General features: G+C 44.3%; 1 protein-coding gene across 1 annotated transcript in view; it reads left to right on the forward strand.

Annotated features, from left to right (window-relative positions):
* Positions 1-8,693: 8,693 nt before the first annotated feature.
* Positions 8,694-15,933, forward strand: part of NMNAT2 (nicotinamide nucleotide adenylyltransferase 2) — a 106,143-nt gene continuing 98,903 nt past the window's right edge. The window contains exon 1 of the mRNA XM_024551543.3: positions 8,694-8,989. Within this exon, the coding sequence (XP_024407311.1) occupies positions 8,905-8,989 (85 nt within the window). The 5' untranslated portion in view covers positions 8,694-8,904. The remainder of the gene's footprint in view (positions 8,990-15,933) is intronic.

The raw sequence follows: 15,933 nt of genomic DNA on the forward strand, positions 1-15,933 counted from the left end.
TATCATTATTGCTTCGTAGAGATACACTTTTAACGCATAAGCATAAATAAAATAATTTAAAACATTTATATAGATACAGAATTAGTATTACTCATGTACAATGTGCATGCATCCTTTATTTTTCCCTCAAAAATTTGGGCAAAAGTGTGCGCATTATACATGGCAAAATATGTTATAACGGGGCCCATCACCCAAGGCTCTCGTGTTCCGCTGCAGATACCACAGCGCCCAGACAGAGGACACAAATAGTAGAGCCAACTCCTTTTGGTTCCTCTGCGTGACTGCTCACTCATCCTTGCCTCCCCCAGGACACTTCTGAGCAGCAATTGTGTATCACGGGTCCCTTGGTGCAGACAGCTCTCTGTCCCCGCAGCAAGAGAACTTGTCTATCTGCACCTAAGAGTAGGATTGCCACAGCCCTGACTGGTGTGTCTTAGTTGAGTTGGGTATCATCCTATAAACCGAAAGGTCATGGGATCGATTCCTGGCCAGAGCACATGCCTGGGTTGCAGGCCAGATCCCTGGTTGGAGGTGTGAGAGAGGCAACCGATCACATCAAATTTTTTTTCTCTCTCCTTTTCTCCCTCCCGCCCTCTTTCTCTAAAAGTAAATAAATAAAACCTTTTTAAAAAAAATCCCAAAATTAAAGTAGGGTTGGCCAAGCTGATAGGAAGTGTGAGAGCTGAGAGGGGGGCTGTGTGGGATGTAGACACAGATACCAGGGGCCTCTGCAAGGCAGGTGTCCCACTTAGCATGAATCCCAACCAGGGCACTCAAAGGGTGTCCTGTCTTTAAATGTGATTTTAGAACCAAAACTCAGTCTCTCACTCTGCCGCAGTGCCTCTGTCTGTGATGAGTAGTAAGAACTCAGCCAGCCTTTTAAGTGCAAGAATGACTTGACCATAATAAGAAAGCATAAAGCCAAAATTATTTACAAAATGCCAGATTTTACCTATCCAGTGTCGAGACAGAATCCACTTTGCTCTTCAGCTCTACTGCCAGGCCACTCAGGCTCTGCCTCTTGGCGGCTAGTGGCTGAGAAAGAACAAAGAAAGTCACCTCCTCATTTCGAGAAAGGCAAGGATCTTTAGCCCTACAGCTCTTGTGTTCAGACTTAAAATAGCCTGCCTATTGTCCTTGACTGTTTGAATTCCTCAGTTCTCCCTCATTCTTAAGCCAGCAGCCTGGAGAAGGACATTGGGTTTTGAAATGAAGGTTCTGATCCAGCCACTTACTAGCAGCAACTTTGAGGAAGTCACGTACACTTTGCCTAGTCTTGCCTAGTTTTCTCATGAAAAATCCCTAATAGGGCCTTCAAATGCTTAGCTCACAAAATCGTTTATTGTAAACATCAAATAGAATAACATGCGAGAGCACTGTGTGTTCTAGAGGGCTCTATTCATGTAAATAATTATTGGATTGCGTTCTTAGTGATGAAAATAACAAAACAATGACTTATTATTAATTCCAACTCTGCTCTGCTACTCCCCTTCCCCTGCAGAAGCCTAGGGCTCGCTGCCATCTCTCTCTCTCTTTTCCTAGTCATCATCTATCGTTCTGCTTGATTAATCTTTCCCACCATCTCTTTTCCCCTACCTGTGAGACACACAACCTATAATTCTTTCAACCATTATTCTAATTCCTGTCAATCAATTTCCTATTCATTGCATATTTATATTTCCAAAATAACTGCATTTACATGTAATTTGGAATGGATGCCTACTCCCAGGTGACAATAACCTGCTCAAGTGGGCGACTTCACTCCTTACAGAATGAACAACACGGCCATCGCCTGAAAGAGAGCAGGAGGGGAGAGAGAAAGAAAAGGCGCACACATCTTATAGCTGCCGGCCTTACAAATAGCTGTTAGGATTTACTTGGGGAAGTCCTTTTCTTAGTTTTTAAGATACCTAACTCAGAATAGGAATAAAAAATTATGCACAGAGAATGAAGTCAGTCATCCGCAAACATCGTTCTACATTTATTAAACCAGTAGGTTTTGAGCCCTTGCTACGTGCCAGGCTGTGATAGAGCCTGGGGATTTATACAGTGAGCAAGATAGAGGCTGTTCCTGCCCTCATGGAGGTTTTGGCAGAGTAAGGTAGCTGAAGTGCCTCATTGACTTCCCAGGTTCAAAGCCTGCCTTCACCACTTATTAGCTGTGCAGCTTGAACAACTTATTTAACTTCTCTGAGCCTTGGTTTCCTCACTGTAAGATAGACATAATGAAAGAAACTACTTAATTGAGATATAGTGAAAAAAAAGAACGGGGGGGGGTGGAATCAGGGGAGGGAGGTCGGGATGGGTGTAGTAGTGGAGGAAAAATGCAAACAACTATATTTGAACAACAATTTAAAAAAGAGACATAGTGAAAATTAAATGAGATAATGTATGTAGAGTGCTAAGCACACTATCTGGTATGCAGTAGGGTCTGAATAACTGTTGGTGAAGGGTACAAGCAAATCAAAAGGCAATTACAACACAGGACAGCGTGATAATGCTATGATACAACAAAAAACGCATAAACCAGGAGAGGCATTAACTTAGATCCCAGGGGCTCACAGAAGGCTCCAGAAGTAAATTCTGGGTTGGCACTGGCTGGCTACAAGAGAAGATGTCATATCTGGTGATGAAAACAAGTTCAGTGTGGCTGGAGTAAAGGGAGTGGGGTGAGGTTGGGAGGCAATTAGGACCATGAAGGCACTGGTAAGATATTTAAGAATTCGGGGTTTATTCTGAGAGCACTAGGGAGCCATTGAAGGATCCAAAGCCAGAGTGGTCTGATCTGATTTTTTAAAATATTTTATTTATTTATTTTTAGAGAGAGGGGAAAGGACAGAGAAAGAGATGGAAAGAAACATTCACATGTGAAAGGAACATCGATTGGCTGGCTCTTGCACACCTCCAACCAGGGACCTCGTCCTCAGCCCAGGCATGTCCCTGATTGGGAATCGAACCCACGATCCTTTGGTCAGCAGGCCAGCACTCAATCCACTGAACCACACCAGCCAGGGCCAGATCTGATTTATATTTTAGAAAAAAATCCCTTTGGCTGGAATACAAACAATTCTTCAATAATTAAAGAAGGATAAAAAGGTGGTCCGAACTTGGAGAGATTTAGGAAGTAATTGGCTAGAAAGTAAGGGTATACTTTTTTATGTTAATGCTATCAGCTTCTTCATCTTCTTTTTTATTTCCTTATTCACGTTAATTAGGAAACAAATATCCTTTAACCAATTTATCTTCTTAAGTAACTGATTAGTTCTGTAATAGTGGCCTCCAGAAACGTATGTCCCATGTTAATTATTTAACAAAGTGGAGATGTTAATATTGCAACTCTAGGGCCATGTGGAAAAATAGGATGGAGCAGCGACTCTATGTGCACTTGGCATTGGATTTGGTGGCTCTCAGATTCTGCACTGTAGTTTAGCAATCACTCCTTAGTTACCTTGTTCGAATAATCTTTTGATCTGAGCTCCTTCTCTAAGAGCCATCAGAGGGGTGATGAAAAATATCACATCACACCATCTTTATCATTTCTCTTCTACTTCTTGGGCCTACTTCTATTTTTACAGTGTTTACTTTTGGAGTGTGTTTGGGGTAATAGAATCCCAGCCCTTACAATCCCAGCTGAGGAAGGGCAGAGGCAGACCTGGTTTTTGGCCCCTGGTGTGTGGACCAAGACAATCACAAAATACAAGATGAGCAAATAGATTATTCTCTCTACAGTCTGTACCCAGACACAGAACTGAGGTCAGTGGGTGTTGGGAACTGAAAGCTATGTATAGTCTGTGCCTTCATTTGGGGCCATGAAAATCCAAATCATTCCTATGAAGCAGCAGGAACAAAGAACCTTTCAAGAAGCTTGTACAGAGAAAGAAGGATGATGCTAAGACATGGCACAGACAATGAATCATGTGGAGGGAGGTGAAAGAAAGGGAGAGATAAGGGGCTGGGCAGAAGGTGAGCGAGATGGACAGATCGGGGATGGGCACATGGTCAGTGCAGGACTAAGCAGAGTCCTCCTGGAGATTTTTACTGGCATTCCTCGGGACAATGTGCCCTCTTTCCATGGGATTATGATCTGTAAGGACAGTGTCATTTTAGGTTACCTGTGGCCACTTTTCTTTGGTGGAGAGAGCACCCATCTGAAAATAAAACAATGACAAAGGAAAGTAAATGGAGAGATGGTGAGAGACAGAAATGAGGATATAGCTGTGTCTAAAGCTAGATCTACCCTTTAGACTTCTGGAAAATTATATATATATATGCATATAAAATTATAAATGTATAATATATATCTTTTTTTCCCTCCATATATTATGATGCTAGCCAATTCTTAGAGATAGCAAAGGCCTAGCAAGTGGCATGCCTTGAATATGCAAGCTAGAGCCACCCTTCCTCCATCTGGCCCAGAAACTCCAGGAGGCAATATTTCTCTGCCTTTGTCATCCTGGGGCCAGGTCCCAGGCAACTAGGCACCATCAAATAGCACAAAGCCCTCCAAAATTATTCAAATCAGCCAGTCCTACACTGTTTACCCTGTCCCACCTTGCCCTTGCTATGGAAACTCCGATACACACATTGGCCTAAGCTGTCCCCTCCCTCCTGTCTTCTGCTTCCTGACCAGCCTGGTGCTCTTCTACTTAGCATGTCACACCTCCTGTCTCCAGGACCTGTGAGGCTAATAAGCTCCATCTCCCTGAGCCTCTCCTGGGCCTCCCCTTGTGGCCCCACCTGGCTGACCATCTCATAAAAGAACAGAAAACAACTTCCCAATCACATAGATCAATAAATTCTCTCTTTGGCTCAGTCTAGTTTGAATGGGGTATCTACAATGGATTTTTAAAGATTTTACTTGTTTACTTTTATACAGATGGGAAGGGAGGGAGAAAGAGAGGAAGAGAAACATGGATGTGTGAGAGGAACATCGATCGGTTGTCTCTCACATGCCCCCAATTGGGGACCTGGCCCGCAACCCAGGCATGTGCCCTGACTGGGAATCAAACCGGTGAGCTCTTTGTTCGCAGGCCGGCACTGAATCCACGGAGCCACACCAGCGAGGGCTGAACTGGTGCAAATTTTTATTATGCCTTCATTTCTTCTGAAACTGGTTATTACCAGCAAGGTTTTAGGGTAGCTCAGCTGCACCACTGTTAATTTCTACATGTCATAAATTTCAGGAGTCATGGGATTAAAATTCTTGCTTAGATCTGACCTAACCAAATTGTGAGGTATTGATGTAATAAAAAAATTGTATTTTAAGTTTCCTATCCTTTATTTAAGACTCCCTTGAGCCAAGTATATTTTCCATTTGAGTGAATTCAAGGAGAAAGGCAAAGATATTCTCACCTGTCATTTCAAGGAATACTTTGACTTCTTATCAATTATAATTCTTCCTAAGTCTGATAGAACTGATTTTTCTATCTCCTATTTCTGCTCTTGGGAAAACATGTTTAGTAGTGAGCTCTTTAGGTGCAAGATAAAAATAATGATTTGTACATGCCCTAAGGTCCTCCAAACATCTGAAAGAAGCCATGATAAATAAATCATCAAATATCTGAATTAGCTGAAGAAATTTGTTATTCTTAATGGTACACGATGCTTATCGGTTATAAACACCTGTGTGCTTTTCTACCTTTTGCTGTGGTACCAGCAGTATCGGCCATGTTTATAATTGCTAACCGGGTCTCCCATGTTGGAAACATCTTTCATTTGTGAACTATGATTTGCATAATTAGAGACATTATGAATCTGAGTGAGATTTGGGGGATTTAAAGCTGAAGGAAGGGGGACCTTGACCTAGGACATTTTTCAGTCCACGGATGTAGGAATGTTTGCTTTTGAAGAAGATGGGGAGAGTAATGCCAATCATCTTAGCCGTTTCCCTAAGATGAGAATCGTGGCGGAAGCAGAAGAGAGAGAACTATGCAAAGATCCAGAATGGTAGAGAATTCCAAACAGTCACGGGATTTCTCAGAGTCCTTTCTCACAGTAATACTTTGTTTTTACCAGGAAAACATGAAATGAATGTTCAGTATCTGACCTGATCTCAGGATCTGAAGGGGCTACATCTGTGTGTGTGCCTTTTTGCTCTTCCCGGAAAGGATCATCCTTAATATCACTCTGGAACCCAGCTTCGTAAACATGGGATGGTCTCACCCTAATTTGTGGTGCGGTGGATGATTACCCCAGACTAGGTAAATAGGGAGATAAGTGAGCATAAATACCCATGCTGCTAGACTTTACATATGCACATTTCCTATCAGACCCAAGAGAGACTTGAGCCTGCTCATCAGAGCAGATATTTATAGCAGGGAAAGGTCCGGGTTGGACTGGCTGCCTCGAGCCATTTGGAAACTGAACTGGCTGGGGACGATTGCAAGGTTTAGGCTGTGGGAGAATGACTCTGGTTCCTCTTCAGCCTAAAACAATTACCCAGCTGTTGGAATGTTGAAATATTGGAGCAAATTATATTACCTGAGTTAAAATAAGCACCCCTGAGAATAGCTTACTATATATATTAAGGTGCATGTATTATATAAGAGTTAACATTCCTATTTCTGTATCTTGTAAGTCAGCCTTGGAATCTTAACTGAAAATAAATTTGTTGTTAACATGTTTTTGGCGACACACACACACACACACACACACAGAGATCAACCGATGGAGTATTTATATCTGCCTTTGTTGGGTTTTCCCTCTTATCTGATGAGTTTGAGTTATTGAACTTCGCCAAGAAATAGGGGAAACTTCAGTTCTTCCTCTGGTCCTGCGTGTGGGTTGAAGCCACCATACTATCAAACAGGCAGAACATATACATATATATACATATCATATTCCCAAAGCCATTACCTCCCTAAGATTGGAACTTTCAGAATATCCTTGAATAAGCCAACAATAAAAAGAAATCTAAACACACACACACAAAAAACCTGTTTTAAATGTAACAACTGTGGAGTTTGACCTAAAGCTCACAAGATGCTTTAAAAAAAAAGGTCATTTACTCACAGCTGGTCTTATTTGATCCATATTGTACCCCTGTATAGTACACAGGGCATGTAATATAGTATCTTCAGTTGACAAAATAAAACCTTAGCAATAAAGGACTTGCCCAAAGCCATACAATTAACAAGTGACACATTCCTTCACTTCCTTGGGGTCCTTACTCAAATACCTTCTTATCCAAGGGCCATTCCTGATTTTTCTTTTCCTTCTTAACCTGCTTCCTTTCATGTTATGGTATTTATTACCATTAGATTCATTCATTTTTACGGTCTGTCTTCCCCTCTAAAATGTGAGCTATACTAAAGCAGGGACTTTGTTTTGTTCAAAGCCCCTAATTCAAGTCCCTGGCGCATGGCAGACCTCAATGAATATTTATCGCTTAACGATAATTATGTTAATTGCCCAGCCAGTGTTATTGTTTCATACCCAAGTCTGCCTCCCTTCAACATCTTGCCCTTTCTGCCTCACTAATCTGCATTCTATATTAGGGAAGACACAAACTCCACTACTTATTTACATCAATTCTTAGGACTCTTGTATTTAAACTGGAAAATTTATGCATATTAGGGTTGATTTGCTATTCAGCATAATTTAACAAATATTTTTTGCACACCTACTATATGCTCTTGGATAAGAAACAATGACCAACTCACTAATGAAGGGTAGCCATTTACCCAAGAATCTTGGAGCCCAGGAAAGCTCCACACGTAAATAATTGTACCTGTGGAGCTCTGTGTTCCGAATTACTATGTACAATGCTATCAGTGAGTCAGATCTGGCAGTGAATTGATAATGATTAAAGGTGCGTAACTGGTTCGCTATATCATGCTGTTTACTTTTGCATGTGTTTGGAAATGTCCAGAAGACAAATGACTGTCTTGTTTTTTTCCGCTACTTGATTTAAAGGGGTCCCCTTCCTTCCCGTCCCAGTCGGAGAGTAAATTGCACTCACTTATTGAGTATTGCACAGCTGCCTTCTAGTATTTTCCTCATCTGTTCGTACATTGTCTGTTTCCTTCCCGCAGAATGTAAGCTCCCTGAGGACAGGCACTGGGCCGCAGCAGCAGGGTTTATAATGGAATCTAACACAACAGTGAGCACTCAGGAAACGTGCGTTGAATGGGCAACTCTTTGTCTCATCATCGTTCGCTTGGGTAAGATCACTGTTGTTTCAGAATACAGCTCTAGATAATTGTGCCCCATCCGTGTTCTGCCAATTCGATAGCACAGCTTCAACCCACAAAAAGGACCAGGGGAAGGATTGAGGTTTCGCCTGTTTCTTGGCTAAGTTCAGTAATTAAAAATCATCAGATAAGGGAGGGGGAAAAACCCAACAAAGGCAGATAGAAATACTCCTGAAATGAACAGTTGCCGTTTCTCTTTTAAAATCCTGAGGAAGAGAGAAAGAAACAGTTTTTAAGATCAACCACTTTGGGAGCTGGGGATGTTGGAAAAAGTAGGTGTGGACAGAAAAACGTTAGAATGAGGGAGGAAAACGGAATCACAAGGGGGTAAGAGACAGAAAGAGCTCACACCATACTCTAAGTATTCATGGTCCTGGACTTGGGTACCACGTTCTGTCTTGTGGATAAACACTAATAAAGAGAGCAAGACGGGGTGAGGTGGGGTGGGGGAGAGAGAAAGGAAAGGCGAGAGACCGTGAAAAGCTAGGAAGAAAGGAGAAGGACCGAGCAGAGCAGTACAAAAGCAGCTTCGGATCTCGCCGGAGATGCAAGCGTTAAGGGGAGGCGGGGAGTGACGCGGTTTGCGTCTGGAGCGGCTCCTTGGAGTCCACAGCATCCGAGCCGGAGCCTCGCCTTCCTTTCTCCCTCTGCAGACATCCGGACACAAAAAGAGAAGCGACACCAGGACCAGCGCGAGGCACCCACCTGCACCATGACCGAGACCACCAAGACCCACGTTATTTTGCTTGCCTGCGGCAGCTTCAATCCCATCACCAAAGGACACATTCAGATGTTCGGTGAGTCCTCCCGCCCACCCTCGGAGGCTGCTTCCGCCTCTCTCCTTTCCCCGGCACCGGGGTTTTCCAGGGCGACGGAACTGGGAGGCGAGTGGCCCTTCGGAGGGGTGCGCTGGCTGACCCCTCTGGTCGGAAGTCCGTTCCTCTATTCCGGGCTCCCGGGAGGGGACGCAGACTGCGCTTTCCAAGCGTGTCTCGCTCTGGCCAGACCCGGCTTGCGGGGACCAAGAGGTGGGGGAGGGGAGGGGAGGAAGGTGAGTGTTGGTTTGGACTGGGTCGAGGTTCGGAGAACTGGGGTGCGGATGTTCCGTGCTTTGGCTACTTGGCTGAAGAGGATCGGGATGGGGGCCGAGGCTGGGCGCGGAGGAGGGAGGAGAGGGACGGAGATAACGTGCTGTTTGTTTAGGCTGGGCGCAAAGCTCGAAGGAGTTAAATGATGAATATGCATCGGAGGCACAAACACACACTCACAGCACTCCAATAACGCGGCTGGGGCTTCAAGGAGATTGATTTCGGGTTTGGATAATAGTTGGGGCGGTCCAGGGGCGAAATGTTTGAGGATGCTGCACCGTGTTTTGCCCGCAGGAGGTTGGATGGCTGAATGAATGGGGTGGGGTGAGGGGGGCGGCTGGCCAGCTTGGGCTTGGCTGCGGGGACCCCAGCTGCCCAGGAAGGGGAGGCGACGGCGTGGCCACTGCGGGCGGCCCTTTGCGAACCGGTGTCTGATGGAGCCGGACTCAAGTTGGCTGAGGCTCTGCCCAGGGCGACGGTAGCACCCGAGAGGCTTGTGGCGTGCGAGTGTGTGTATGAATTCGTGTGTATATGTGTGTGTGCGCGCGCGCGCGCTCAATTTGGGGCGGGGGCAAAGCGCAGAAACGCGCCGTTTGTTTCTCGGAAGCTTTGGACTTGGACCGAGAGGGAGTGGGCGGGGGCTCCTGGCTGCTGGTTTGGGATTCACTGGGGTAAGGGAAAGACGATCGAGGCCTGTCGGAGATCTCGGGCCACCGCTGGGTAAACCACGCGGGTCTGCCGCTGCTCCGGTAGGACCCAAAGGCGCGGGGGCGTGCGCGGTTAGACCCTGAGGGAGGGACGCGGAGGTCACTTTAGAAGCAGGCTTTAGGAGAGGTTAGAAGTTGGGGGTGCTTTTTTTCTTCTTCTTCTGGTACTGAGGGAAAAGAGAGGAGGAGAACGAGTGGGCTGGGGTTGGATGAATGACGGTGGGAGGCCCGACCTGAGCTACCAGCAGGGCGCTATCCAGAGGCAGCGGTGCTGAAACGCAGGGTGTGCCTGAGCTGGCTGCGGGCACACGTGTTTACCCGGAGCCTGAGGATTGCTGAGCCCTCCGAGGGCTCTTTCGTGAAAGCCACATCATATCGGTAAAGACTGGGAGAGGTGTCTTACACTAAAAATTCTTCTTTAAGCCTAAAATGTGTGTTGAACTGGGTCCACTTATTTTAAAAACCTCACGAAAAGAATACAGAATTACTTTGAGCTGAGGGCAGATCAGTCAGGCACATTTATAGGACTCAAGGAGGGAGACCGAGAGGTAGCCAGCCCTTCCTCGCCATCCTTTCAGCTTTTAAAGGTGTTTTGTTAGGGGCTAATGCCACCTTACTTATTAAATAAAGACTCTTTGTTAAGCATCAGGGTAGACCAGAGCATCTCATCAGTCTTCTAAAGGAATATCAGAGCCCTAGGCACACTGTACTTTCACTTCCTTCTGATTATGGTGTCTCCAAGCCTGTCTTTCTTTTCCTCTGTCTCCATATTCCCTCTAGTCATTTTATGTTGATGTACTTACTGCATCCCTCTCCATTGCCCAGACAGGGATGGACTTCCCTCTGGAACTCCTTGGCTCCAGGAATCTATCCATAGAGAGCCCGCAGGCACTCCTCCTTTCTTCCTGGGGCAGAGGATGGAGTTAATTCTGCTTCTTTCGGGATGCCATGGGGACAGCTTTATATTGAAAACCAAGGATTCTCTCTTGCAGCTGAAGAGAGTTGGGTAGCAATGGTATAAAAGCTTTTGTTAAGTCAATGCTGACCTGCCAGTTCCTCATGACTTTAGAGCATAGAATAGGTGGAGATAGGCACCTATCTCCGGATAACCATATGGAGGTTTAGACGTAGCGTAGGTGAAAAGAGACTTTTGACAGTAGTGACTATCTGCTTGTTATCGGAACTGTGGAAGAAGAGGATATCTGCCCATAAAACCTTTTGAGTGTCCATTAGTCACATGTAATTCAGAGGACAAGGTGGAAGGAGGAAATGGTATGATCGCATACCTTTAAGGAGCATATAACCTAATAAAGGATTTAGCACATATACATATGAATAGGTAACATGGATGCAAAATACATATTAAATTAATTTTTTTGGTAGAATCTGTTATGGGAATCCTTGGGCTTGTGATAAATATTGTAATTTAATTTTGTAGAGTAGTTTCTAGTTTGCAATGTCTTTCCATATACGTTAGGACATGTTACCGATAACAAACTTACAAGAAAGGCCCCATTTTCACCATTTTACAAATGAAAAACTGGTGTCCAGAGGCTAAGGGACTTTCCTCAGTGCCATAAGTCATTATAATGGCCTACAAGGCCTTCACGATCTGCCACCCTTCCCCCCTCACCTCCTGTCCAAGCACACATCTTTCTAACGCATTCTTAGCCAACCCCACTGCCCACCCTGCTTTGGTTTTAAAGTCTTTGTACTGAATGCTCCCACTGCCTGAATGCCCATCTACATACGCCCCCATGTCTAATTCACTCTCCTTCTCAAAGTCTTTGCCCAAATATAACCTTCTCATCGTCCACTGAGCAGATTCTGTTTTCCTGATCACACAATTTAAAATCATAACTCACATATCCCAGTCCCCCTTATCCAGCTCTACTTATATCTTTTCCCCTTACCTCTAAACACCTTTCAACAAAGCATGTTATTTCTTTATTGTTATGTTTCTTGTTTAGTGCCTGTCTCCCCAGCTAGAATGTGAGCTCCTCAAAGGGCAGGGATTTTCATTTACTCTGCTCACTAATGTACCTCAGGTTCCCAGGACAGCACCTGGCACGCAGTGGATGCTAAATAAATGCCTGAATGCGTAAGCTGTTAGAATTACCTCCCTTTGTTACCTCCAGTCTATATTCTCTCTGCCACAGGAAGGGCAGAGTCATGAGAAGACTCAGTGGCCCTTGACTCATTCAATAAATGTTTATTGAGTTGTGAATGTGCCTCAGGCACCATCTAGGCCTCAGAGGCATGGAAATTAAACACTCCTTCCCATGCCTCTGGGACATCCTCTTCAGTGGAGGAGATAAACAAACTAAACATAGCAGTTCAAGTCACAAGTGCTATGAAAGAGGTGAGAATGAAGTCAGGTAGGAGCATAAAGGAAGACGTTACCACCCTCAGCATGGTGGGAGGGCCAGCAGCACAGGTGTTAGTGAGAGTGAGCTTGGAAGAAGGAGCTGCCCAGTGGACAGGTTGGAGAATGGCTTCCTGGGCTGAGAGCAAGATGTGTGGAGAGGCCCCAAATGGCATAGCTCATTAAGGGATCTCCAAGGAGCTCAAGGACCTGGCTAGATGACTGGAGTGAGCGCAGGATATGAGAAAGCCGGAAAACAGGTGGGGGTGGGGGGGGCAGGGGCCGTGCCAAAGCTGAGACTTCACCAACCCTTTTAGTAAGCTCGCAAAGGATGACGGGCAGAGAAAGTACATTTCCAATGTGGGACTCGATCCCAAATGTTCCTTTGTTAGGGATCTACCACCATGGTTTTATCTAATCATTTTAATGTTACTATTTTTTAAATTTTGTTGGCATTTTTGTGTCTCCTTTTAAAATAAGGAGGGCTCTTCCTTTTCTTCATGGTTTTGTTTATTTGTTTATATTTGCTGAAACGGAACCCTCGTAGATTGTTCAGGCCATGTCTATTGAAGGAATAAACAAGTGAGAAAATATACTGCTGTACAACCCACTCAATCAGACAACTCCTGCTTGGATGGGAAGTTGTTCGCACTCGGGTTTTAAATGTACTCCTTCCCTCTTTTTACTTCAATGGGATGGCTGCCTCCTTGTTCAAGTATTTTAGGTTTAGTGAACTCCATGGAAACCACTCACCCTAGCGTGGTTTTCCATAATTTTGTAGAATTTGGATCATGTGCCCACTCTCTTTTCTACACGCTTAACTGTCTGAAGCGAAAAGACCAAGGAGAGCCTTTCCTTTAACCCTTATTTTCAGCTCTAACCCTTCCAGGGGTCTCAAACAGGCATATTTCTGCTCTTGCTATAAAGTGGTGGGTCTCTATGACCTTGAAATTTAGCGTATCTTTTTAAATGCTCAAACAAGTGACATTCCAGTGGGGGGCCGGGAACGTGTTTTCCAACGTTTTATTTGTCAACAGTTTCCCAACCCTTCATCTTGGTGCCTGTAGAAAAGGTGCATTCCTCATTCCATGGAGCACTGAGATCAAACTACACCAATAACTGTTCACATTTCTTTTGAAATATCTGTGTGCCGATCAATATTTAGCAGCATGTGGCTCATTGCATGAACTGCAAGATCTTTTTACCATGAGGCAAATTTTTGTAAACTTAGAGATTGGCACTATTATAAATTAGAATTAAGAAAGACAATAAAACCTAAGGCATAATTGCTTCATTTACCAAGAACCAATCTTGCTAAGCACACAGTTTAAAAATTATTTAACTTGTTATGCCCCCAGGGAATTGAAGTTTATAGATGATATATGATTTTCCCACACTGTGAATCCTGTTATAAAGGGTGGGTAAATGTCACAGTTTTTTCCTATTGCTTCATTACTTCTCCTTGCATGGAAATTAATAAACTGAATTGCTATTGATTTGAGAATGCACTTAGTCTCCTTCAGCCTTTGTTTTATCATTTGTAAACAGTGAGATTGATTTAGCCCCAGGGGTCAGCAAACTCTACAGCCTGCTGGCCAAATGGGGCTTGCAAGCTAAGGATGACTTTTATATTTTTAAATGGTTGGAAGGAAAGATAAAATAGCAATAATATTTTGTGGCAGGTGGAAATTTCATGAAATTCAAATTTTAGTGCGCGTATCGTGAATAAAGTTTTATTTATACTGCACTCATTCGCATGTGTATCGTCTGGGGCTATTTTCATGCTACAACAGCAGAGTGGAGCACTTGCGGCAGAAAGCCTATGGAATGAGAGGCTGAAACATTGGCTACGTGGTCGTCTACAGAAAAAGTTTGCCTGCCCCTGATGTCACCTACCTCTGGGGGTTGGGATGGGGAGCGAATCTAAAGGGTTCTAAAAATACATCTCGCAGCTGAAGTGCATTACCCAGAGGGACTCTTTAAGAACGAATTTTCACTCTAAACTAAATCTCTAAAAAGACTCATTTAAGCAGCAAATGTAGTGCCAATTTCATCATTGTATTGAGTCATGTTTCTGGCTGACTTAGTGAATGGCCATGCTCAGAATGGGGATGATTCTCTCCTGTCCTGTTTACACTGGGCACTTATTAGCCCCCTGGCTAATGTCGGGATTTTCTCTGCTGTCGAACTTTGCATATACTTCCCCAGAACATCCTTGTCCTGATTCACAGCTACTTCCTTCTTTAGATCTAATATTTCATATGCCTTACTATTTGAGGATTTTTTTTTTTTAATGAGCACATTCATTGCATCAGGTTTTTACAGGCTGTTGTTAGTCACATCTCGTTTTTCTGCAGCATCTCACCTCTTTCTGAACTCTGATGGCACTCGGTTTGTACCTCTCTTACAGCACTTAGCACACTGCACTGTGGGTTGTAGCTATTTTTGTCCGCCTTTCATGTTCTCTATCAGATGTGGGCCCTTGCCAAGGTCCTATGGCTTTCTCTATCTCCTAAGGTGCCTAGTGTGGTGCTCTATACAAGCACATGGAAGATACTATAGATATTTTTCAAATGAATGGATGATTAGGAATATCTGGAATCTCAAAGTTTAGGCAACGTAGGTGATCAGCAATCAGACAAGAATTTGGGAACCAGAAAAACAGATTCAAGGATGACAGAGTCAGAAGACAAGACAAATAGCAAACCCTCAGGGACCTCAAAATGGAGCCTCAGGGTAGGAAGGCTCTTGCATCCCAGAGTGGAATCTTATCCCAGAGCAGAGCCTTCCCAGATAGCCACGGGGAACCTGCGAGTCCTGTCAGAGAGCTGTCAAGTCTGGGCTGGAGTGAAGAAGGCGGGATCAAGGATGAAATGAATCCTGAAAACTGTTTACTGGCAGCTTTAGTCAGATGTACGGTGCATCTAGGAACGGTTTCTCTGTGAGGCAAAAGGAGTTTGAGAATGGCAGAGGAGTTAGGTTTTATTTTTATCTACTCTCAGTTTGAAAAAGGTTTTAGGGACATGGCACCTGGCAAAGGGAAGCTTGGTGTATTCTTTACTTCAAACAAATGAACGAAAAACCTTGGTTTGTCAGTTAGAAGCTCTCATCTGCGGAATTCACAGAATCTCCTTTGGAAGGCGTTTTCCAAAATCATGCCGATACTCATGCAGCCATGAAATCCCTGTAAAACATCCTCCCGAGTGTGCGTCCAAACTCTGCCTGAGATCTTCCAGGGAATGAACGCACTGTGTTCCAAAGAAGCCAAACAGCACTTGGCTCAGTTTTACTTTTTTCAAGATTGTTCCTTCTATTGGGCTGACGTTGGCCTTCCTGAGACTTCTGTGTGTTGGCCCTAGTTCTTTGCCTTGAGATCCGTGGAGCAGGTCTGATCTGTCCTCTTCTTGTGCGACATTTGAATAGCTGAAGGCAGCTGCTCTGTCCACCTCCCCAGTCTTCTCTTTAGGCTTAACAAGCCCCAATACCTTCAGCTGGACATCCATTGCCATTGCTACTTTTCATGACATCCTGGCTCATCGTCCTTGACCGTATCTTCATTTTTTTATATCCTTCTTCAAGTG

Source organism: Desmodus rotundus, chromosome 12 (genome assembly GCF_022682495.2).
Source record: "Desmodus rotundus isolate HL8 chromosome 12, HLdesRot8A.1, whole genome shotgun sequence".
NCBI classification, from domain to species: Eukaryota; Metazoa; Chordata; class Mammalia; order Chiroptera; family Phyllostomidae; genus Desmodus; species Desmodus rotundus.